A 27,045-nucleotide genomic window follows, 5' to 3' on the forward strand; every position below is an offset into this window, starting at 1 on the left:
CCTCAGAATTGTTTTAATTTGCATTTCTCCAATCGATAGTGAGTTAGAGCATTTTTTCATATGGCTATACAAAGATTTGATTACTTCATCTGAAAACTGACGGTTCATATTTTTTGATCATTTGTCAATTGGGAAATGGCTTTTATTTTTGTAAACTTGACTCATTTCTCTATATATTTGAGATGAGACCTTTATCAAAGAAATTTACTTCAAATATTTTTTTCACAGTTATGAATTCTTATTGTATTTCCGTCCATCCTATTTCCCCCCCTGCCCGTTTTTTCTATTCTCTCTCTTCTTTCATCCTGTCCCTCCTCAAAAGTGTTTTGCTTCTGACTAGTACCTTTCCCAATCCACACTCCTTTCTGTTAGTACCTCCCCCTTCTTTTATCGCCTTCCTCTTCTTTCCTGTAGGGTAAGATAAACTTCTATAACCAATTGAGTGTGTATGTTATTCCCTCTTTGAGCCAGTGCTGATGACAGTAAGGTTCACTCCCTCCCCCTCCCCTCTCGCCTCCACTGTAAAAGCTTTTTCTTGCCTCTTTTATGTGAGATATTTTATCCCATTCTACCTCCCCCTTTCAATTTCTCCCAATACATTCCTCTATCACCCCTTAATTTTTCTTTTTTAGGGATCATCCTTTCATATTCAACTCATACACATGCCTTCTGTCTATATATACTCCTTCTAATTGCCTTAATAATGAAAAAGGTCTTATGAGTTACAAATATCATCTTCCCATGTTGCAATGTAAACAGTTTAACCTTATTAAGTCCCTTATGATTTACTTTTCCTGTTTACCATTTTATGCTTCTCTTGAGTCTTGTATTTGAAAGTCAAATTTTCTATTCAGCCCTGGTCTTTTCTTCAAGAAAGCTTGAAAATCTTCTATTTCATTGAATGTTTACCCCTGAAAGATTTGACTCAGTTTTTCTGGGTAGGTGATTCTTGGTTATAATACTAGCTCCTTTGTTGTCCAGAATATCATATTCCAAGTTCTCTGATTCTTTAACATAGAAACTGCTAAATCTTTTGTTATTCTGATGATGGCTCCATGATACTTGAACTGTTTCTTTCTGGCTGCTTGCAATATTTTCTCCTTGACCTGGGAACTCTGGAATTTGGCTACAATATTCCTAGGAGTTTTCCTTTGGGGAGTTCTTTCAGGAGGTGATTAGTGGATACTTTCAATTTCTGTTTTACCTTCTGGTTCTAGAATATCAGGTCAGTTTTCCTTGTTAATTTTTTGAAAGATCATGTCTAAGCTCTTTTTTTCATTATGGCTGTCAGGTAGTTCAATCATTTTTAAATTATCTCTCCTGGATCTATATTACAGGTCAGTTGTTTTTCCAATGAGATATTTCACAATGTCTTCTATTTTTAAAATTCTTTTGGTTTTGTTTTATTGTTTCTTGATATATTAAAAAGTCATTAGCTTCCATTTGCTCCAATCATAATTTTTAAGGAATTATTTTCTTCAGTGAGCTTCTGTACCTTCTTTTTCATTTGGCCAAGTCTACTTTTTAAGGAGTTCTCTTCAGTGAATTTTCTTACATCCTTTATTTTTTGGCCAATTCTGCTTTTTAAGGCATTCTTCTCCTTACTGGCTTTTTGTTCCATTTTTTTTTTTTTTTGCCATGTGGCCCAGTCTGTTTTTTAAGATTTTTTTTGTGTCTCCTTTACCAAACTGTTTACTCATTTTTCGTGATTTTCTTGCATCACTCTCATTTCTCTTCCCATTTTTTCCTCTACCTCTCTTACTTGATTTTCAAAATCCTTTTCGAGTTCTTCCACAGGCTGAGACCAATTCATACTTTTCTTGGAGGCTTTGGATGTAGGAACTTTGACTTTGTTATCTTCTTTGGAGTATGTGTTTTGATCTTCCTTATCACCATAGTAACTTTCTATATATATTTTTTGTTGTTGTTTGCTCATTTCCCCAACCTATTACTTGACTTTTAAGTCTTTGTTAAAGTATGGCTCTCCTTCCAGGTAGGACTGCCCCAAGCTTAAGGCATTTTGTGCAGTTATTTTCAGAGATACTCCTAGGCAACAGTAAGTTTTTAGTTCTTCCAAGGTAACGTGATATAAGGAGAGGTGTTTGCTCCTTTCCTGGCCTGGCTTCTAGTCTGTGAGTGACTGCAAGCACTCTTTTCTGCCCTGGAACTGTGAGGAAGGTCCCTGCTCCACTGTGGCTACAACTCTGTTGTTCCAGTGCCTGTTCTTGCCCTGGACTGCCACCCAGGACTGGGACCCTGATCCAAATATGGGCAAAGCAACAGATTTCTGCCTCAGTGCTAGCAAAAAGATCCCTTTAATCTCCTTCTAACCGGTGGTTTGACCCCTATACCATCTGTGGGCTGAGAGCTCCAGAAGCAGCTACTGCCGCTACTTATTCAGTGGCTCCCAAGGCATGCTCATGGTTTGCTGGGTTCTGGTCTGTGCCAGTGAGGCCTGTACTGGAATATGCTCTACTCTCACCCAGGTGTGACAGACCTTTCCTGATGACCTTCCAAATTGTCTTTGGCTAGAAAATTATTTCACCTCATCCTTTTATGGGTTCTGCATCTCCAGGAATTGTTTTATGACATTATTTAAAGGTATTCAGAAGGGTTTTAGGGAGAGCTTAGACCACTGGTTTCCTTTTCTTTACCATCTTCCTTCTGCTCACCCTGGCCCCCCCACCCCCCGGTTAGATGTTGAAAACCTGGAGAGCGTCCAGAGCATGGTGAACATATCAGTCATCATCTGTCTATTTGATTGAGTGAGGTCTCATGATTTTGCATGTGAGGATCCACAGGGAAAAAAAAAAGCTGGCAAGATAACTTAGTGAAGGTGAAGATGGGTGGGTGGGTAGGGGGCATGAGAGCTGTTTTTAAGTAATTGAAGGGATTAGATATGGTCTGCTTGCTTTAGAAGGCAGAAATAGAAGCAATGATTGTACATTGTAAAAAAAAAACAAATTTAGGCTTGGAATAAAGAAAACTTCCCAATAATTAGAGCTATTCAAAAATAGAATAGGCTGGCTCAGGAGATTGTGGGTTACCCTTCCACTGGAGTTCTCAAAGCAAAGGCTTGATGATTACCTGTTAGGTCCGTTGTGGAGGAAATTTTTGTTCAGGTACAGAATGGTCCAGATGGTCCCTTCTAATGCTCTGACTCTATTATTCTAGCACATTTTTACAAAAATTCAATTCTCCATCTCTCTAATTACCCTAAATACAATTTTTGTAGCCGCATCCTCATTTATTATGCATCTAATATGGCTCAAAGTGAATGCAGTAATTCGGCAAAATTGTTGGCAATTGAAAACCCTGTGATATTGCTGCTGGCAATAGGAACAATGCACTTAGGTCACAGTGGTGGGCATCACCTGCTGAACCACATATGTAATCAGTGCTTGAGTAATATACATTCTTACAAGAGAGTGGGAGGATGATAGGAGTATTTAGTGAGGCAATGGGAACGCTTAGTGGGTTTGTCATCCATAAGAACAAAGCAGGTTAATTTGGTTCCTTTAAAGGTACCTTTAAGCAAGAAAGGAGATTCTTATACAAACAAGTGAAAGAAGTGAGAGAGAAGAGAAATACTAACATTCTGTATTCTTACCCCTATTGTTCCAAAACTTTCTGGTTTTCGCCTCATTTTTTTCTTGCACAGGTGCGTCCAAATCCACTTGAGAAGATACCAAAGAGACTTGGGGCTTGGGATGACATTGAAGGGAGTGGGCAGAGTACCTCCTTCTTCAAAATAACTCATCCATAACTTTGTCCGTGCGAATTTCCATTCAATGTCTGCATGGTCCTAAACAAAAGAACATGGTAATTACTGACTGACCTCCTAATTGCCAGAACTAGATTTCTACCTTAATCCACAACCATTCTAATTGATGGTGAGCTTTCACTCCAATCTTCATTGCCCCTCCCCCTCCTCACCAGAAAGAGACTTGTACTTCTTCCTGAGAACTACCTTGGATTCTGTTAGTCCTAGTTAAAAAAAATACAAGTAATCAAGTCTCTTTTTCCTTCCTTAAGTGAAATAAATGTCCCAATGATTCAATATTAAAAGGTTGGCAATGATAAGGTATTAACTGAAGAAAGACAGTCACCTGTATCATCATTCAATAGGAAGGTAATCTTCTAACATCAATTATAGATAGCTTTGGAGTGGGGATTGGGGAATGGGACAATGTGATAAATTATGTATATATGGCATTCTTCTTCTCTATAGAATAAAACCTATGCTTGTTACATTTGGTAGAAGTCCCAGGCACACTTTTATTTTAATATAGTTTTGGATTGGACCTGTGATTGCAATGGTATGGTGAGCTCCCAATGAGGAAACTTTTTCTACCAATAGAGATCAATGCTTATTCTATAAGTTAAAATCTTTAGAGAGTTGCTTGGGGCACATAGGGTTTGAATGACTTGTTCAGAGTCAGCATATATCCAAAGTAGGATTTGAACCCAAATCTTCCTGACTTTGAGGCTAGTTCTTTATCTACTATGTCATGCTGCATCTTTACAAGATTTATTTTAGAGACTCACATCATTAGGTGTCATTGAATTTAATATAGGACTCAGATTTTAGACTCTAAGCTAAGACTATGCTTCATTCTCACAATGATGCTCCCCTCAAATATATTATTATTATTTACTGCTGAAAGCAGTCTATCATATTACTGTCATCTAATTAGATTATAATGCAGAAATCAGGCTTGTTCTTTTTCCTTGAAAAATAATGGTGATCATTGACACAATGAACTTATTTCTGCAATGGGAGGATTGACCAATTAGGACCTGGTCCTCAGAGAATTCTCAGATTTGTCCTTCTCAGTAGGTTATGCAGAACATGTGCTGTATTCTCTGCCTGATTCAAATCCAACATGTGGATGCTTGTTAGTCTACTTTCAGACATGGGTAACTAGGGGCTGGTCTTGTGTGGTAATGGGGCCTTTTGATTTTCTGAGGAGAGGGAAAGACTGCTGACTCAGAAGGCAGTAAGCTAGAACTGAGATCACATACAGAAGGACTGCTGTACACCTTTTCAGTCCTTGTGTGCTTTTCTTTTCCCTTTTTTTGTTCTTGAGTGAGGAAGACTGCTATGCACTGTCTATTGGGGGGAGGGCAGATTTCCTTCCACCTGGTCACCAGGTGTCTGCCAGCACATCTTGCCTTTGTTTCTTTTGTATTTATTCTTTCCTGATTTAGGATGAATAAGATGGGAGTCTCCAGGTGTCCAATGACAACTGGAGATCCAGCAAAGCCATCAAAGATGCCTCTCCCCAACAAACGGAATTGGTAGCAGAGTCTGCTAGAAAGCTAATGATCAGCAGCAGAAGAAACATTTACAGAAGGAGGAAGGACTGTCGCAGGAGATTTGGGGATCATGGACCCACATGACAGATGGATGTGCTGGCTGTTGACCCTAGAAAGGAACCGAACTTAGAGAAACAGATAAAAGGTAAACCTCATAAGGGATTCACAAAGGGAGAAAAGGACTTCCAGGGTTAGGAATTAGGTTCTGTCCCTTGGTCACTTGGGTTGGACTGGAATGAGGCAGAGAACAACCAGGCAGCATTGTATGTTTTGTTTTGTTTTGTTTTGTTTTGTTTTTAAACCCAGCAGGAAAGGTACATCTTAGCATGGTGTATGGGCTAGGCCAATTGGCCACTCCCCCTTTATACTCCTTTGAAAACAAATGACAAACAGCTTTTTATATTCTGACCAGATGTTAGAGAATATTTAGGCAAATCAGAGCCATCAGTGTGGATAAGATCTATAATATTAAGTATAAATCCTCCCTGGATTTATGCAGATGACTAGAGTTATTTAACTTTAAAGTTATTTCTGTCCCTCAGTTTACCAGCAAGACATCAGGTGTGATTTTAGCATGGTTCATGGGGAGTGAGGACTTTTCTAAAACTCATCACTTTTTTTTTTGCTTTTCTTCTTATTAATTTCTTTCATAGGCCTGGGTTAAGGAATATGGTAGTAGCTACAAGAGGGTGATGCAAACAAGTGGAAGAAAGGGTTAAGACAGAGGTGATGGCAAGTTTCCTGCTGCTTAGGCCTTTTCTCATCATGTCAATTCCTCTCTACATCACCTTGTATTTCTCTTGGACCATCCTTACTGGGAGGTGAATAGATGAAAGAAAAGGAAAAGTGGCTCAAGATTATTTTTGAATTTAGTATCAAATTTCTGAGTCGAGAGAGAGAGACAGAAATTTGTGCTTGTGAGTATACTGAGTTGGCAGTATATGTGGAGAATTCCATGAGATTTAAACTCTAGTTTCATTATTATTATTAGTAGTAATAGTAATAGTAGTAGTAGTAGCTTGAAGAATATTAACAGTTATAATTTATACATCACTTTAAGTTTTATAAAATGTTTTGCATATATTATCTCATCTGATTCTCTCATTTCCAGGATCTTCTCTCCTGGAACAGCAGTTTAGCTTGGAAAATGATTTGCTCATTATTCTTTAAGACTTTCCCTCAGCATCAGGACAAATCTCATGCTACTATTGTCTCATTTTACTTTCTGTATAGAATAAGGACATTTTGGAGCTTGCTGGATCAACATTTTTTTGACAGGTGGGTGGCTTCTCTGCATAAACTGTGATAATTAAGAGCTTTCTAAGTCTCTTCTTTTTTTCCCTTCTGACAAACAGAACTTGGATTTTTGAATGTAAGCTAGCTAGAAGAACATTATACAACTATTTAGATCATCAATATAATAAACTATTATTCCCCCTAAATCTTCAGGTAAGATAGTTGTCTGGAAAATATTTTACATCAGAAGTAAGTCAGAAACTCTCGTAAATCCTAATACTTGACATATATGACATTGTGACTTTCTGTAAGACTTTAAGTCTAGGAAGCACTACCTAGAAAGCATTTATTTACATAGTTTTTTTGCAGTATTTCATCTGTGATAGGTATACTGTGGAAACCGTTCTGCCTTCATAAATACAATTCAGAGTTGGTTTCTCATTGAAATAATTTTGGCAATGATATGTAGGTAAAAGAATGGGAACAAAAATGGCATTCCATTGAAATTATATACATTGAAAATTTGGCAACTTGTGGGTCAAAATTCAGAGTGGATTGTACTTGTGAATTGCTTTATAAGATAGAAATACATGGATCAGAAGGACTTTATTGCTTTCTGTCTTGTTCTGCCATGATCTTTTGTTTACATGTGCACATTAATTTAGGGAAAAATATTTTGCTTGGCTATAAATTTGTGCATCTTTCTTTAATTGCTATAACCCTGAAGTGCTAGGCTATGTCTGTTGCCTTTGTATATTGTCTCCTCCTATCAGAATGTAACTTCTCAGACAGCAAGAAATCTTTGCTTTTGTATTTGTATCTCCAGTGCTTGGTTCATAGTAGGCACTTAAATTATTTTTATTCATTCATTCATATAAAAGAGAGGAAGAAGAAAAGACATAGACATAGATGAATTTCTCTAAAGGAAAGAAAAATAAAGACTGAAGGAAATGAAAAATAAATTAGACTAATGCTCACAAAATTCTACAATTTCACTCTGTCTCTTTAAACTGGTCATTCCTGAAAGTTATTTCCCAAATGTATTCATGGAATATGGGAATAGTTAAAAAGGAAAATACTTCAAGAAAAATACTGAATTTAAAGTAAATAATTTTACTTACAGCAATTAGTTGGTAAGAATTATTCATCATCGCAATAAGCATGTTGAGTAGAACAACTAGAGAGATGACATTGTATGTTCCAAACATTGTGGCCCCAACAAATTCTGTGAACTCATGCTGTGCTTTGACATTGGTCACATATAGATTAATTAGCCCAAATATAGACCAAAATAGAGACTGAAGTGTCTCAAATAGGCTGGGGAAGATAAAACACAATTAAAGATATTTATTAGAACACCTTAAGAATAATATAAAACTCTCTCTACATATATATATATATATACACATACACAACACATATACACACATACATGTATACACACATATATATCTGTGTATATATACATATATGTACATATATATGTATATATACATTTTTCTCTTATGTTCATTTGATTAATGATGTTATCAGCAGAACCATTATTTTAGACAAGTATGAGTTAAAATTGATAGAAGAAAAAGAAAGGACATTGTAGTCATACTTCCAGATGAGTGATTCTAATTCTTCCTCAGATGAAAATGGTCCCTAGTAGTAAACCTTTGAATAGAATACTACATATTCATCTAGTAACATTTGAAAAATGATGAGTTATATAGTTATAGATTTGAGGAAATTAAGTTTATCCTTTTAATTAATTTCTCTCTGTGTCCTGACTGTCTTTTTTCTCTCTCTCTCTAACTCTTCTCTGTCTCTCTCTGTCTCTGTCTCTCTGTCTCTCTCTGTCTCTCTTTGTCTCTGTCTCTCTTTTCCCCTCTCCCCTTTAAGACTGTTAAAAAAATCATATTACTACCCATTTCCTGTGCATGCAAGATGAGGCATGGATAAGTCTTAGAAGGTTTGGAAATCAAAATGTAAACAATTTCTTATTCACCTTTAACCCTTTGGATGACTTAAAAAATTAATTCTACATTGTGGTATGGTATGATGGATAGACAGGTGGCCTTGGAGTGAGAATAAGTTGGGTTCATGCCCCACTTCTGACACAAATTGACATGGGCAAGTCCCTTTAAACCTGTCAAAATCCTGTCAAGCTCTCTAATACTGTAAATTGTGGCAAAGTAGACCCTGATCTGCACCAGCAGAGTACAATTCTTCACCTGGGTCCTCACTACATGTCAGATAGACTTCCCCCTAAAAAACAAACAGACAGATGAGCAAACTCTACATGAACTTAGTGACCTTTCATGAAGAACAAACATTCCCAAATAAGCTCCTATCTCATGGAGATAAAAAGAACATACTGTCTTCATAGCCCATCAATGTCTTGCCTCAAAAATGATTTACATTACTATAGGACTTTAAGGTTTACAAAGCACCTATAGCATCACAGATTTAGAGCTGGAAAGGACCTTAGTAGTTCAACCTCCTCACTTTGCAAATGAAGAAATGGGGTCAAGAGGCTAAGTGATTTGCCAGGGCCACTTGTGGTAAAAGTTTGAGTTAAGATTTGAATTCAATCCAGGTCTAGTACTCTACCATGCTTCACAACAACCCCTTGAGGTGTGGGGAATTTTTTAACATCCCCATTTTATTGATGGGGAATCATGTACCAAGAGATGAATTGATTTGTTCAAAGTCACACAACTAGAGTCAGAAACAGGATTTGCATTTGTATTTCCCAATTTTAAGAAGAACGATATCACAATGCCTCTCAAATAAGAAAAAAACTAAGAATAATTAATTACTTCCCTAAATTTAGAACTCATAAGACAGCAAGTAAATCTTACCTTTTTTTACTGGACTAAAATGCCTAATGATTTATTTGTTAGTGTTGTCGTTGCTTTTTTACAATACTAGGGTAAACAATTCAATTTACTGGGTTAAGGAATTAATTATCTGAGGAAGTTTCAACTCCAAAGAGGCAAATCTGATTCTTGGAAATGAACTAGTTGTTCCTATTAACTTTAATAATCATTGACCTAAAGTAATAGTGTTATTTGGACAATATTTGAACTTTCCATCTCCACTATGATCTCCTTAATCTCCTTTGCCAAACACTGTTTTCTCACTGTTAATACACAAATACAAATCTTCAGCTTGTGTTTCTCCAACACATAACAGTTCAGAAGGAGATAAACATTAAATAAAACATGCTGCCTACTAAAGCTTCCATAATCCAACTGATGTAAGTATTTTAGTAAGTGATTTTTAAATGTCAAATTAAAACAGTGCTACAAAATAAATGTTATTGTTATGGTTGGGAAGTATTTATTTACTCATACCTAAATTATTCCCATCTGTCACATCAGCAATATTTAGAAGCTTTCTGTGAAACATTCATTTGAATTTTTCAATTTGAATTAAAAAATAAAAACTAAATTCAAATTTCATAAGTATCCCTTTATCTCACGTTTTCTTCCTGAGGTGACGCTCATTTTTCCATATCTTTTAACAAAGAGGAATCATTCTTTAGATTTGTGTATCACTCACTGACCTTAATGATGTTTAGCAGATTCTTGAATTAAGCCTTTTGATCTTGGTGTTAACAACCTGATGTTTTGTCAAATCAAAACTATCTCCCCCCATCCACCTTTAGTTAAGATTTCAGTATCCCAGGTTTTCATCATCATTGGATCTTGTGTCATCCCCAAATTAATTGAATTGATCAATGCCCACAGGTAAGGGATCAAAATAAATCTCAATATGGATTGCCTTCTTTCATAGGAACTACTTTCCTAAAATTGTACTGAGATAAGGAATTGAAACTCTCCCAGACAAGGTCAGAACTCCCTTTCAACAACTGATATTCTTTGTTTAAAGAATATATCCTGGTGTTTATGTCAAAATTTAAGTAGATATTTTTTCCCTTACTAGGATTACATTCAATTAACCCATTGTCTCTTGTGGAAACTATTTCCCAAAGCCTTTTAACAACTAATTTATTTTCTTGTTCAAATAACACTAAAGGAAATAACATTTACTGGTTGTTCCCCATAAAATAGAAATGGAAAAGCACATAGAACATAAAGTAACAAAAAGACACAAAAGTATTATTCTTCAGGCACCAATAATATGTGACGTTGAAATGCACATAGCAATATACTCAATTCTGTGATAGTTTAAGCCCTACTAGCCCAAATATAAGGTATAGTCTCCTTTGCCGATTAATTATCCATATTATGCTTCATAATTGTAGGTATTTCCCACAGCCTTTTTCTCCCTCTACACTCTCCTTCTTGGTGGCTTCATCATTTTCCATGGGTTTAATTATCATCTCTCTGCCAGTGACTTGCAAATTTATATATCCAACCCCAGTTCTTCCCTGAGTGTCAGCCCCACACCACTGATTGCCTGTTGGACATTTCAAATTGAATGTCCTTGAGACATCTAAAACTCAGCATATGCAAAACAGAACATTCTATCTTTTCTCCCAAAACTCATCCCACTCCAAATTACCATATTTCTGCCAAAGGCACTATTCTTCTTCCAGGCTCCTCATATCCTTGATTGCTTGCTCTCCTTCACTGCAAATACTAATCAGTTGTTAAATCTTTCTGCTTTTACCTCTGCATTTCTCATATATGTATCCCACCTCCTCACACAACTAAACGCCACTTTGGATGGCTCGTATTTATACAGTTTTAGGGTTTGAAAGTGTAATTTCATTTGATTATTTCTACAGCCCTATGAAATGGGTGCTATTATTACCACTATTCTACAGATGAGGAAACTGAGGCAGATGGAAGTTAAGTGACTTGCCCAGGGTCCCACCATACTTGAACTCAGGTCTTTTTGATTCTAGGTCCATAGCTCTACACAGCTTAAACTAAAGTTCAAGCCCCCAATGCCTCTAAGCTAATCTATAATCTGTTTCAGTGGCTACCTACCTAATTGATCTTCCTGCCTCATCTTCCCCATCTTCATTCTATCCTCCATAATGCTACCAAAGTGATGTTTCTTAAGCACAGATCTGGTCATCAATTAATCACTCAATTGTTTATTATGCATCTGCTATATGCCAATGGCTCTTCTGGACATTAGGGATACAGTTTGTTTTTAAAACAATGAAATAATTTTCACTACCCATATCTTTCTTACTCAGTAAAACCTCTTAAGCTTCTCTGTCTGGCCTTTCAAACCCTTCTCAATGTGATTCCAACCTCTTTGTTAATTACTCCTCTTTGTAGATTACTCACTCCCCCAGGCTGATCTCTATGACTGAGACAAATGTGTCTCCTTGCAATCCCATTTCTGTGCCTTTGCATAGGCCATGACCTATCTCTTAAATGCCCTCCTTCCTCACATCCCTGTAAAAGGATCTTTCTTCCTTCAAGACATACCTCAACCACTACTTTCTACATAATACCTTTCCTGATTCCTCGAATTGCTTATGCCTTCTAAACTACCTAGCATTTACTACTTTTAACTTATCTTTACTTATTTTTTGTCTATTTAATCATCATATAGCTAAAATATGTACTGTTGTCTTCCCCGTTAGAAAGTTAGCTCCTTGGAAGTAGGCATGTTTCATTCTTTGTACTTCTATCTCCAGTGTTTAGTGCAGTTCTTGGCACAGATTAGGTGCCTACTATATATTTCTTGATTGAAAGAGTGATTGCTATAGGGCTAGGAGTGTAAGGAAAATAACTCTCACGAAGTCCAAGTACTTTCCACTAGGAAGGCATAGACACTCTAAGGCTCCCACCCGGAGCCTATTGATTTGGAATTGTGGTTGGAATAAATACAATGATTTATGGTGATCTGATTTCCTTCCATGATCTTCAGTCCTTCCTAGGTTACCATTGAAAGGTCAATGGAAACAGTGGGGAGTATGGGTTGCTATACACAGTAACATTCACAGCAGTGAAAAGGAATAGCTAATAAGAGAATAAAAAATAACTTAAAAAGGAGACAGAGGAATTATCTAAGTCATGCTTTCTGGAGATATTTAATATAGGAGACCTAAGGGCCTCAATGTATAGTATATTAAAACAATTGACATAAAGGATAATAATGTCAACATGCATATGTTATCTTTTTTATTTTTCAGTATGCCTAGATGAATTAAGGTACAGAAGTAGGCAATGTATTTTAAATATGTGTCTAGAAAAAGAATAATAGTAGTTATCAAGGCAATAGACTATATAGACAGCCAGTCCTGCCACACAAATGAGTCAATAAGGGGTATAGTTAGTTCATAGACTCTCAGAATGACAAAAGGGTCTCAGAAGGAATCTCTGAGGCATTTAGGTGGTGCAGTGAATAGAGTGCTGGGTCTGGAGTCAGAAAAATGTGAGTTCAAATATGGGCTCAGATATTTACTAGCTGTGTGACCCTGGGCAAGTCACTTAACCTCAGTTTGCTTTAGTTTTCTCATCTGTAGAATACAAATAATAATAGTAACTCTCTTCTCCTCCCCCCCCCCAGATTGTGAGGATCAAATGAAATCAGTGTAAAACACTTAGTACAGTGTTAACATTACATTCTGTTTAAGATCTTGAGCATCAATCTTCCCAGGCCTGTGTTAAATTATTTTGTTTCATCAATAACTATGCAATATCATATTTGAAGTTTCTCAATTCTCACACCACTCTTTGATTTCATAACTCTCAAATAATTAAAAAGATAAAACATTTAATTTTTATGAGATATTAAAGAAAAATGTCATGGTGGTCTTTAAAACAAAGCATAGCGATGTATTGCTTTGTTTTTTAAATATATTTTAAACATTTTTTTAATATTGTGAGTCCAATAACATTTCCTTCTCTTCTACGTTGAGCACCTTTAAAAAAAAAATAACCCAACAACAAACAACTGTTCCGCTTTAGTAGCACCATTACATTTATGTACTGCTTTACAGCTATGAAATGCTTTCACAATTGTCATCTTACAATAGCCCTGTGAGGATGGCAGGGCAGAACCAATCATCTCTGATTTATGAGTGATGAAACTGAAGCAACTTGCTTATTGTCATTCAGTCTGTCCTTGGCACATCGCAAACCTCTGTCCAGATGCATTTCCTGACTCATAGTTCCCATTCTATCACAGCTGCTGTAGATTTCGTAATTTTCAGACATGACACTGTACTAACACAGTCCTGAGCTACCCACCAATAGAAACGTCCGTGGAACTTACGTGGAAAAGGCATTGTTCTGTTTCTCGCACCGTATTCCTTTGCAATTTGTTCCTTTTGTTTCTTCGTAATAGAAGTACAGCTGATTCAAACCATTTGCAAAAGCGAGCAATACAAGACAGTAAATGAACAGAAACTTCAAAATGTCTAGCAGCATTCTTCCGAGAGAGATCTGCAGAGGTCCCAAGTGAGAATTGGCAGTAAACAGTGAGATCAGACGCAGAGAACTGAAGATGTTTGCGATAGCAAATAAAGCCTCTGCCACCAAAGTGGGGTGCCACATATCCCAAGATTCCCGGGGGTTAAGTGCACTATACTGGAGAGAACAGAAAAGAAGAAAAGAGAGAGTAAACCATATCTGCTTAGTATACATGCATAGATACATGTACATGTAAAATTCAGCTCCCTGATATTTCTGTTTTAGCATCTCTAGCACAATCTTTCATTTTAAGGCTTCCTCCACATTTGCAATGATATTAATCTGATCCAGAATAAAATGGTGTCTAATTTTGTGCCACACTAATATCTGGATAAAGCATCTCATAGGGGTTTATACTCATCTGACTGTGGCATTAGTATCTTTGTTCATGTGGGCACTGTATTTATCCCCATAACACTTTGAGATTAGGACATTGGAGGTTTCTGATTCCTTTCAAGTATGACTATAAACGTTGGCTAATAGTGACAGCCTAAGGGCGTGGGGCATTGATGGGAATGCCATAAAAACAAAAATTTGTGTTAGGAAGAAAAATATCCGCACACTGTTTTAATGATATCTACAAAAACTTAATGGGATAATTCAAGATATGTCAAATAAAATTATTTAAGGGATTAAATATATTTCTACTTTTGAGCTAAAATGTCAATCATTTTGGAAATAGTCCACACTGACATGAGCCTCGCAATGCACAAATGCATATATATGTATGTATTTGTGTATGTATATATATATATATACACGTACATTTATAGTGAACTGATAAAGAGAAAAGATAGTAGAAGTAGGAGAACAATGCACATTGACTACAATACTATGCATTAGAACAACACTAAAAAGCAACTCAACTTCCAGATTCATCACAAGCAGATTTATGACCAATCTTATTTCCAATGGATGATGAAACGTACTGTCCTCCTCTTGGTAAATAGGTGGTGTGAAATATTGCATATGTCATGGGACAGATTTTTTTTGTTGTTTATTTTCTGTAGGGGTGGGGACTCAAGATGGACACATATTAAAAAAAGCCATCAACTATATTTGAAAATTAATAATTATATGGCAAAAAGTAAGTAATAACAAAATTAGTAAACTGCTGAGTGAGTTACACAATTGTCCAACCAAGTTGATTTCTGTGTGGGAGTGATGGATGAAGTACATTTGTCTGGAAACTCTTTAACTGAGTAGAATTTGTGGGTAGTACAGTTTTGTCTTTTTTTGTAAAGCCTGACTTGCACTATGACTCAAAAAGCAGCAATAAATTGGTAAATTAAGAGCAAAGTCAGAATTGAGTTTGATTTCTCAAAGCGATAGCAAGGTTATGATCAGAAAAGAACAGGGGAGAAAGAAAATACTTATTTTCCCCTGCATCCTTTAGTTAAACTTGTTTCTTTTACTGAAGAACACTAATGTGCTTCACTACAAGGGGAGGGGGAGATAAGAGGAGGCCAGGAAAGCACTAGAGAAGACATTGGATTCTGTTCTTGCTCACAATTGTCATTTAAAAACAACAGATCCAGATAATAGGATTCTCGTTTGTAATGAGGCCAGAATGAACACACATCCATTTTTGGATCACCCTGCAATCTTCTTTTTGTACATTTTCCACCAGATGGTGTTACCAATATTAGCCAATTAATTGTCACTGAGGCTGGTAAGTAGTGATAGCTATCACATTACCAATAGAGAACCTTAGGAATGGAGGGATTTTTCTTCCTACTAAGGCAAAGAAAGCAGGGGCAATATGTACAGAAGGGATTTCTCTTATTTCTATGGAAAACTCTTGTTTTCCTTGCAATTCTGAAATTATCACTCAAGTAAAATGCTTCCTCTCTAATTTTATCTGCAGACAGTGGTTCTTGAGAGGTCCTACATGCAGTTAGTTTAAAGAATTTAATGCCATCTTGGTTCCACCAATATTATTATCATTTTTCTTTTTAATTCATTTTCTAAAGAGAGAGAGAGAGAATATGCCTTTGATACTGGCAAACATGATTGGGGAAGTTAGCTCTTCAACATGTCCCTGATTTTCAGCTTGCCTCCCAAGGGACTTTGGGTAATTTCCTCTTGGGTGAAATTAGGGTATCTTTTCTTGGTTGAGTAATATCTCATCTCAATCTTATCTAAAGAGGTTTTCACTCTTTGTCTATTTTCTGGCATATTCCAAACCATAGAACTTCCATGAGTTCTGTTTTCTTGGATAAATGGATTTACTCATTTCCTATTTACAATGCTATTGTGTGAATCTAGTATTTGGTGGAAAGGAGTCAAGGCTTCAGGTAAAAGCTTGGGTTACCCTCCCCCTTTAAGAGATAGCAACCAGGGAAGCTAATAGTTTTTTTTGCCCTTTTGAACCTAAAAATCATGCCCCTAGACCAACAATGTTTAGGGTGCCAAATAGAATTCTAGTTTGGTAACCTCCTTTTAAGAGGAGAATATGATAACCAGCCCCATCTCATAAACCTTTCTCTTGCTTTTCTCAAGGTAAGAATTGGTCTCCATTGAAGAGAGATGGGCAAAATTTCAGAGACATAGTCCTTGCCTTCCTATGAATCACATTTAGACAATCCAGGTGGACATATATAATAGCAGGACTCACCATATGCATGTTTGGACCATGACTGTCCAAGCAACCAAACTTTCTGCCTAATTTTCTGACTTGGGTTCCCAGGGTGAAATTTCCCTTGTTCTCAAAATTTCATCTCTACACCCCTTCCCCCCAAAATTGAACTTCTTTTGGTTTGCTTCATAGTCATTCACGTCAAACAAGTACATGCCTGGTCTGAGCCTTGTTGCTCTTCATTTCTGGGATTCTCTGACAAAAACAAAAACAAGCAAAAAAACCCCAACCCTGGAGATCTTTCTCCCTCCATCTTTCATTCTCTCATCTCATTGTTGGTTAAGTATTTCAATCCATGCCCAACTGCTTTCTTTGGAAAAGGGAGAGGGCTTTCAGCGCAGGCTTCTCTCCAGGCCCACCTGTAGCTCTGTGCTTCTACTTGGTGCTAGCTCTTTCCCTCAGGGACTTTACAGATCCAGCACTGGCTCCTCTCCTGGTCCATGTCTGGCCTGTTCCCATCTTTGGCATGATTGTATATTTCCTATTATACAGAAGCAGCTCCCTTTTTAAGCAGGAGTCTCCTTTGCTCAAAGTAGCAAGGGGCTTATCCATCTTCTCCTGATTTATACCCACTATACTATTACTTTATTGTTGTTCGGTCATTTTCAGTCATGTCTGACTTTTCATGACCCCATTTCGGGTTTTCTTAGCAAAAATACTGGAGTGGTTTGCCATTTCCTTCTCCAGTTCATTTTACAGATGAAGAAATAGAGGTAAACATGGTTAAATGACTTGCCCACGGTCACACAGTGGTAAGTATCTGAGCCTAAATTTGAACTCAGGAAGATGAGTCTTCCTGACTCCAAGGCCAGCACTCAATCCACTGTACCACCTTGCTGCTCCTAGAGGTTCCTTATGTAGTACTTCTCTCAAGTTATATAACAATTAACATTATTCACATTATCTTTCTGTTAAATTCTTAATTTTGCCTTTTTCTCTCCTCTCCCAACTCATTCATTCTAATTTAAGTATGTAGATATAGATTGCCCAACTCTTACATCTCTAAATAAGCTGTTTGTATCTTTACAATTTCATTATGCAATTAACAATAATGATAATAATAATAATAATAGTTATAATTTATATTGGGCTTTAAGATTTGCAAAATACTTTACAAATATTATCTCATCTTATCTTCAAAACTCACTGGACTATCAGTACTGTTATTATCTCCATTTTCCAGATGATAAAACTTAGCTAGACAGAAGTTAAGTGGCTTGCCAAATATCATGAAATCCCTATGTTAACTGGACTCTGGCCTCTTAACACAAAGGACTCTCTTTGGGGACCTTTCTCTACAATAATTCTTATGAGTTGTTTTCTTGCCCCACCTAAGATTTCCTCTGGCTATACCAAAATTTGGCTTGTGGCTTTCTCTCTGCACAAGGGCTTTTAGTTCTTCTGTAAGTATCCAAAATGAAAAAAGACATAAGACATGATCAGTTTTTTTCTAACCCAGCACAAAGACAGAAGGGGTTCATGCCTGACCCTTTCAATTCTCCTCCCCTTTTCGGAGGGTATCAAGAAATCTTCCCCTTTGGTCAAGTCCCCCTTCCATCTAAACATATACAGAATAATGGAATCATGGTTCTAATCCCCAAATGGATGAGGCTTGATTGTTCCACAGAGCATATTTCCCTGCTGTACTCATCCTTCCTTTCCTTTGGGTTTATAAAAATGGTTCAATATGCAGACCCTTTTTAAGGTTCAGGTGAGGACAGGAGTCTCCATCTCTTCTTCTCCCCTTTCTCACTGAGGCACCAAATTCTCTTTCTTTATCTCTTATTGAAGTTTGCTTCTCTATTTCCATATCTCTATGTGGTACTTATTGCTAGGTGCGTGTGTTTTCATGGAGAGAGGTGTCATGGATATGCAGGCTTTCCTCCAAGTCTACATGCAGTCTGGAGTATCTTTGGTGTGTGTGTGTGGGGGGTGCATGTGTATGTGTACATATTTGTGTCTTCATTTCCTCTATCTCCTTCTGCATCTTCTGTGTCTCTCTTAGTCTGTGTCTGAATCCATATTTTTTCAAAGTATTATCCCAAAAGGACAACTCAGATAGATGACTTCTGTCATTGCCAAGATGTCCACTCAAAGATACTCACTACTGATACAACTTTGAAGCTGTGGACTTGAGTGAGGGTTAGAAAGAAAGAATAAAGAGGACTCAGGAAAACAAAAATCATGCCTTATGTAGAGAATTTACACCTCATCTAGAAGACAATAGTGGGACAGGGGGAAGGGCTTACCTCTTACTTCTTGGTGTGTTTCTGAAAGCTTTATTTTCAGTAGGCATTCATAGGTTAATTTGATTTTGTTTGTTTGCCTTCATTGACTAATATATCATATCGTTTTCCATGCTAAATGAATGCATGCTTTATTATACTGAGTCAAACCCCTGCCCTGCGGTGCTTAAACTAGACCTAATTCATGATCCTTTATTATAAGAGCCAAACCCCTCCTTCATCTTCTCCTGTCAATATGGTGAAGACACTAGGTACTACCATTGCTACTTTATGTCTAGATTTCTAAACCTGGAACAGGCAAATGTAGAGTATAATGGAAATCACATCTCTATGACGGCCACTGACACAAAGATGAGCTTAGAAAATCACATAATTTAGGAGAATACTCTAGTCTCTCTATCTGTGAAACAGAAGAAGAAATGTTTGCCCTTAACTAGATGATTGGAATTTATGGGATTAATGATAACACAGTTGTTCAGAGTTCTCTAGAAGAAACAGGCTATATAAAACCAAAGCATTAATGCTAGAACAATCTTTGTTAAAATAGTATTCCTTTCTAAATTTTGAAAGATGAAACAAAGCATAGAAGGAAAGGCAGGCAAGGGTCATGCTTAGGATGAACCCCTCTACCAGTGAGGGGGCCTGGAGCAGGAGAAATGGCACGGATGGATGCCTCTGATTCAGACTCTATGTGCTTTGAGATCCCTTCCTGCTCTGAGATTGTGATAGTATGATTAGCTTGTGTGACCACAGGGAAGCGATCAGATCCCTAAGCCTTGGTTTCCTCACCTGTAAATGGAAATAATAATTACACAAAATTGCTGTGAGAAAAGGGCTTTGTAAACTTGAATTGAATGTAACATTATTATTATCATACTCGGTCTACCACAAGGTTGAAAATAAATGTTATGAATAAAAACACTTCAAAGATAGAAAAGAAGGAAAGATCTTCAAAGAGGAAACAGCATAATAAGGTTAACAAAATATGCATGAACAGTTTAACAGTGTCTCAAGGCAATACAAACTCAGGATTAACTAACACCTCTGCAGAAATCAGGGAAAGAGGGACCAAATAATCAAAACATTCCATTTATGGAAAGAAATACTATCTCAGAACCACATTTCAAAACAAGTCCATGCACTGCAAAATGCAAATGAATCAAGATATCCTGGCATGCATCCCAAAGCCCACTAGTTCTACAAGCCAAGATTTAGGAACACATTGAAACCTGAAGCATTTTTTGTACTCACTCTTTGCCTGTAAATCATCTGGATGTTGTATAATACAATATGTACCACTGTATCAGGGTTCAGTTTATAATTTTTACCTCCTAGATGGTACGATCTAAGGAAAAGTATAGAACAAACTAACAGAAGCGAGAAACAGTTTCTGCCAGGCAGGCCATGAATGCCTAAATTCATGCACCCCGAGAGGCTGAGGCTGGTGGCTCACATAAAGAGAAAGAGAGAGAGAGAGAGAGAGACAGAGAGAGAGAGAGAGAGAGAGAAGAGAGAGAGAGAGATAGAGAGAGAGACAGAGACAGAGAGACAGAGAGAGACAGAGAGAGAGACAGAGACAGAGACAGAGATAGGGAGACAAGGAGACAGAGACAGAGAGATAGAGACAGACAGAGACAGAGAGACAGAGATACAAAAAGAGACAAAAACAGACAGACAGACACACACCTAAACACACAGAAAGACAGAGAGCTAGAGATATAAAGAGAGACAGAGAGTGACAAAGAGAGATCCATAAAGAGAAACAGAGACAGAGAGAAAAAGAGAAAGATAGGGACAGATGCAGAAACTGTGTCCTGCACAGACTGTAAATCTTTTTCTAAGGGAAACCGCAGTCCTTACCAGTGTGGGAGACCCTTCTCCTACAACAGGTCATTGGTCACCAGAAATTAGAATGAAATGTGGAAGGACAAAGAGAGGATTAGCTGGAAAGTGTGGGACGCCTGTTGAAAGCAAACTGTTTTTCTTTTTTTTTTCTTTTTGGAATGCTAAAATAATCACATTAAAAGATATCTACCAAAAAGCACAGTCCAGCGTGTTGTCCTATGTGATTAACAAGGGAAAGGTGACCAAAAATTTTGTCACAAATACATTAATCACAAGACATTCTGAAGAAATACTTCATACTTCTTTATCCTGAAGGATGGCTGCAGCCCCATGGTCTATTTATTTTATATTGACTGCCTGCTATTTAGACTATTCATAAGGGGATAGAGAACTGGGTTTATTTTTTCATTAGTAGAAGAAAGTCCTAGATAAGGAAACTCTCCTACCAATGAGGTTTGGCAGGTTCTCTGCAACTCACCGGGCAGCTAGGTGACACAGTGGATAGAGTGCCAGATCTGGGGTCAGGAAGACTCATCTTTGTGAGTTCAAATCCAGCTTCAGACAATTCCTAACTGTGTGACCCTGGATAAGTCATTAGCCCTGTTTGTTTCAGTTTCCTCATTTGTAAAGTGAGTTGGAGAAGGAAATCGCAAACTACTCCAGTATCTTTGCCAAGAAAACCCTAAATGGGGTCACAAAGAGTTAGACATGACTGAACAGTGACTGTAACTCATAGTCTTAGAGAGCTGCCTGGAGCACTAATAGATTAAGATATTTGTTTTGCCCAGGGTCACACAGCCAGTATGTGTCAGCAATGAGACTTGAACCTAGATCTTGCTGGGTGTGAAGCCAATTCTTTGTCCAGCATTCCATATTGCCTGTGTTGACCATTCATAATGAGTAATTTCATATTTATAAGCTGTTTCTTTTTTTATTAATTTATTTTAAATCATTAACAATTGCTTCCATAAGCTTTTGGGTTTTAAATTTTTCTCCCCCTCCCTTCCAACCTTCCTCCCCAAGATGGAGCGTAATCTGATATAGGCTATATATATACATTCCTATTAAACATATTTTCACATTAGTGATGTTGTAAGTAAGAATTAGAACCAATAGGAGGACCACGAGAAAGAGGAAACAAACAACAGAAGAAAAAAAAATAGCAAATGGTATGTATGCTTTGATCTACATCCAAACTCCATAGTTCTTTCTTCTTTGTGGATAGCATTTTCCATCACGAGGCCTTTGGAGATGTCTGAGATCCTCATATTGCTGAGAAGGGTTAAATTTATCAATATTAGTCATTGCACAGCGTGGCTGTTACTGTGTACAATGTTCTCCTGGTTCTGCTCACTTGACTCAGCATCAGACCATACAAGTCTTTCCAGGTTTTTTTGAAGTCAGCCTGTTCATCATTTCTTATAGCACAATAGTATTCCATTACATTCATATACCACAACTTGTTCAGCCATTCCCCAATTGATGGGCATCCTCTCAATTTCCAATTCTTTGCCACCACAAAAAGAGCTGCTATAAATATTTTTGTACACGTGGGTCCTTTTTCCCATTTGCATGATCTCTCTGGGATATAGTAAGTCTTTTCTTAATTTCCTTCTGTGTGTGTGGTGGAGGAGGGGATGAGGGGAGGTAGGACACGAGGGTGAAGTCAAGGGAAAAAATCCTTGAGCGTAATAAAACAAAAGGTGGATATATTAAATATTTAATATTGAAAGGCCTGAATAGCCTTCCTGATAGATGCTAGATAGGAATACAACATATAAAAGGAATTTTCATATCTGTCAGTCTACAGCGAAAACCAGTTTTTGTAAGGCATTATTGTTTTCAGGAAAGATACATTTTTCAGTGAATTATAGAAATGAGTTGTCTTCTTCTGTATTTATGTATGTATGAACCTTTCCTCCTAATAGCTCACTTTCTATTCAACAGAAAATTTCTTGAAATTTTAGTCTGTGCCCTAATACTTCCATTTTCTTATGACCCCCTCATTCTTGAATCCATTGCCCTATTGAATTGCTATCACTCTGTGGAAACTGCCTTCTAAAATGTAAGCCTTATTCTCCTTTGATTTGTCTATAACATTTGATACTATTGGCCACCTACGTGTTCTTGATAAACCCTTCTCTGCTCCCATGCTGTCAAGATCCTTCTCTCTCTGATTACAACATCATTGCCTTTTTCATTGGCTCTTCTCTTCTCTTCTCTTCTCTTCTCTTCTCTTCTCTTCTCTTCTCTTCTCTTCTCTCAGGAAACCCTTACCCCAACAGTCTTAACCATTATCATGGCTTCAACTATAATGTTTATGATAATTTTACTGCCAAATACAAATCTTCAGCTTCAATCTCTCTTATAAGCTTCTGATCCACATTTTTAAATGCCTAATGGATATCCTGGAAGCACCTCAAATTGAATGTTTGCTCCTAAACTAACTCTTTCTTAGGATAATAGGACTAGAAATGGAAGGGATATCTAAGGTCACCTGATTCAATCTTCTTATTTTACAGATCAGGAAACTTAAGACCCATGAGGATCAAGCGACTTACTCAAGGTCACACAGGTAATAAATGACCAAGCTGGCTCCCAACAAGAGTTCCATATTCTACTATGTCACCCTATTTCTTTCAATGGTACCACAATTCACTAAATAATTGAGCTTGGTTTTACCTAGGTCTCTAGGATTGTCTATTTTCACTCCTTCCTTCCTTCCTTCCTTCCTTCCTTCCTTCCTTCCTTCCTTCCTTCCTTCCTTCCTTCCGTCCTTTCCTCCCTTCCTTTCTCTATTTTATCTTATCCATTATATTAGGTCCAAATCAAATGATACGTCCTCTAGAAAGCCTTCTCTGAGTGAGAATTATCTTTGTACATACATCTACACCAAGTTTGTTTGCTAAGGTATTTAACATTTTTTTTAATGAATGGCTGGATCTCAAACATGGAAGGAGTTCTCATCAGATTTACAGTATACATATTTCTTCCAGACAATTTTATAATACCAAAAATGGTTATAAAATGTTTTATTGAATTTTAAGGACTACGTCAACTTTCCAGATCAGAAACAAAACAAAACAAAACAAAACTGTATTACTTTTTAGTTGGCAATTTGTTAAGAAGAAAAGTGTCCCCATATAACTTAAAAGACAAGTCGTTATATGGGAGAGAAGAATATGAATGTAGAGGAAGGGTCATATGCTAGAAAGAATGAATTGGTGTTAGAAAACACAGGTTTCTGGGTTTTTATTTTTTCAATTCCTAGTTGCATTTGTTGTTGTTGATTAGTGTTGGGCAAGTCACAACTTCTCTAAGCCTAAATTTACTTCTCTGTAGGATGACAACAGTGACAAGAGCTACTTTATCTATCTCATAGGATTGTTGTGGAGTTCAAATGGGACAATTTGCGTAACGGACTTGAACTATAAATTGTGAAATACATATGGTCTATTATTATGCATTATATATGACAGAGGTAGTTATCCTTTTAGTATTTATGGGCTCTTCATCAATATATAACTTAAAATTGTAGGAAAAATTCACAAGTTTTAAGCTTTTCCATTCTTCAAACATAGCTTGACTTCCATGAAAACCATGGAAATCGATTTTACTAGTTATCTGGTGAGTCTTGGCACTATTTTTAAAATGAAATAAATCCTAAAAAACAGTAAATTTGCCTTGTTGAGCAAAAAAAAATAACTATACTGCCCACATAATACATAATAGTGGTGTCACCTATATATGAGTTCTTTATGCCTGAAAATAGCAAGGATGCTTGGCAATCCATTATAAGAATTTGACTAATCAGTAACAGTCAGCCTGTTTGCCAGGTATTTGCTCATTCAGATCACTAAGTTGAATTCAATGTTCATGCAAAGTCAAATTAAACATTTTTTAACTTCTATTGAGCCTCTAATCATCTCAGGAGAAAGAATGAAAAATCACTTTATGCTGGTATAGACCTAAATAATTTACAAACTATAAGTTAGTAGGGTAGATAATGGGTATGATGGAGCTACTAAAGATTGTTAAATTTTCCGTGTAAACATTAGCAGGGCTTGATTTCTTGTTTTATTGATCACCTAGACTTTAGAAACTGAGGGAGAAAATTTTAACAATGCAGAATAAGCTTGAAAGTGTGTTGTACATGTGTGTATACATGTATGTGTGTATACATATGTATGCATGTATATATGTGTGAATATATGTATTTGTGCATGTCCACACATATACATACGTATATATGTATATAGGAGGGAAAGAAGGAGAGAGAGAGAAATAGAGACAAAGAGGCAGAGAGACAGAGAGAGACAGAGACAGAGCTGATTGTTAAACATTTACCAGCACAACCCTGTCAGATAATGTATTATTTCCACTTTTTTTTTGAGAGGCAGTATAGTGTATTGGAGAAAGAGCTGGCTCTAGAGCCAAGAAGACCTGGGTTCAAGTGCTGCTTCTAATGAATACTGGCTGTGTGATGACTTATTTTTAAAGTGTAATGTTATTTATCTTTTATTGTTTTTTTTTTTTACATATTTTGTTATTTCCTAATTACATTTTGTTCTGGTTCAAGCTGTACTTGGGAGCATTGTGCCCAGAAGCATATTTGACACCTCTGGACTAGAGAATCTCTTCAGTCCCCTCCAGCTCAAAATTCTACAATTTGTCCAATTTCACACAGTGTTGAAAGAGACATATCTAGGTCTGCAGGCACAGTCTTCTAAATGCAATATCTAAGTTCAGAATTTTTCTAACTTTACTACTACACCTCTTAAAAGATGGATGGAAAGGAAAAGGAAAGGAGGAGGAGGAGAAGAAAAGATGTTGTGACTTTGGTTGGAAGAATTACATCAAGTGCAAAATAATTTCATTAGTCACTGAAGAACAAAGGCTGTTTTATGCGATGTGTGGAGTTTGAGTGTGAGATTGATGCTGTGTAAAACCTGGGGGAGTAATGGGTGTGTATGATTTCAAGCACTGTCATCTTGAGTGGGAACAGGGGAAAAAAGAAATTATATTTCCCTTTAATGATATTAAACTACATTAATTTAGGCTGAAATTATAATATTAATGTTTTATAAGTGTAATATTTTGATCTCTCTATGAGGTTTTATCTATTATTTTCTCAAGGATAAAAATGGATATTTTGGTTGCCATATGTTAACCAGTATGTGAGCAGGGGAGGAATTTCATTAGCCTTTGAAAGAGCACACTAATTAAGGCACTTCTTATAGGTAATTCTGAGACATGATTTGATGTAGATGTGATGGCATTGGGGAATGATCTTTTTCTCTTTTTAAAATTCAGTTTTATGACTATAAATCATTCATTGCTTCCTAAATCACTGCAGATGACTTTTGTGAGCATGTTGATAATGTACTAAGAGTTTAGGTGCTTTCACTAATTAAAATCTTTACGATAACAGATTTTAAAAGTACTGCTAATTATCAGAACCTTTTCTTTAGCCAGGAATAATATAAAAGTTACCTTTACAAATGCAACGATTTTCAAAGAGATTGTTGCCAAGTATAAGGAATTCATTACAAAATCCATTAGATTCCACCAGTCATGGATGTAATCTTGAAGTCCACCATCCCACATCTGTTTAATTTCACCCCATATAAAACCTGAAAACAGAAAAAGAAATTCATTATAAGTGTGATTTCATAACCTTTTATTTTATTTTTGTAACATTAAGTATTGATTTTATCACATTAGGAAGTGATTAGATATAAAGGGCATGCAGGTTATTCATCTGCCATGCCTGGTATAATGAATAGACCACTGCATTCAGAATGAGAAAGATAGAGGTTCAAATTCTGCTTCAGAAATTTTGCCATCTGAATGTCCTTTGCCTAGTCATTTTACTTCTCTTAGTCCCAGTTTTCTCACCTGGAAAATGGAATTAACTTCTGCAGCACTTATTTCAATGATTTGTTACAAAGAAAAAAAGGAGATAATGACTGTGTGTAAAGTACTTTGCAAATGTTAAAGTATTTGTATAATGTTAAGTTACTATTATAGCCAGTATAGAAAATATGCTTTGGAGGAGATTAATTTCCATTTTTATCCTTTAGATAAATTGATATAAGTAGTCAGTTCCTACTAGGATCTGAAAAATCAAGAACAACATTTTTCTCATCAAGGATGGAACTCCTCTACTGAAAAGAATGCCTTTTGATAAAGGTATGAACCTGTTCTCAAATAGACATATTCTATTGTCCTGCCTCCAAACTGAATTAACAACAGACATTCCAATGCTCCTAGGGATAAATGTGGCCAAACAGAACTTTCTCCTTTATTCTTATTCTCATTCTCTCTCTCTCTCTCTCTCTCTCTCTCTCTCTCTCTCTCTCTCTCT

General features: G+C 36.6%; 1 protein-coding gene across 1 annotated transcript in view; it reads right to left on the bottom strand.

The window, feature by feature from the left end:
- TRPC4 (transient receptor potential cation channel subfamily C member 4) overlaps positions 1 to 27,045 on the bottom strand; it is a 225,919-nt gene that overhangs the window by 17,793 nt on the left and 181,081 nt on the right. The window contains 4 exon segments of the mRNA XM_027856922.1: positions 3,611 to 3,805; positions 7,677 to 7,872; positions 13,753 to 14,066; positions 26,172 to 26,311. Of these exon segments, the coding sequence (XP_027712723.1) occupies positions 3,611 to 3,805; positions 7,677 to 7,872; positions 13,753 to 14,066; positions 26,172 to 26,311 (845 nt within the window).

This window comes from Vombatus ursinus, unplaced genomic scaffold (genome assembly GCF_900497805.2).
Source record: "Vombatus ursinus unplaced genomic scaffold, bare-nosed wombat genome assembly UNPS02011700.1, whole genome shotgun sequence".
Classification (NCBI taxonomy): Eukaryota; Metazoa; Chordata; class Mammalia; order Diprotodontia; family Vombatidae; genus Vombatus; species Vombatus ursinus.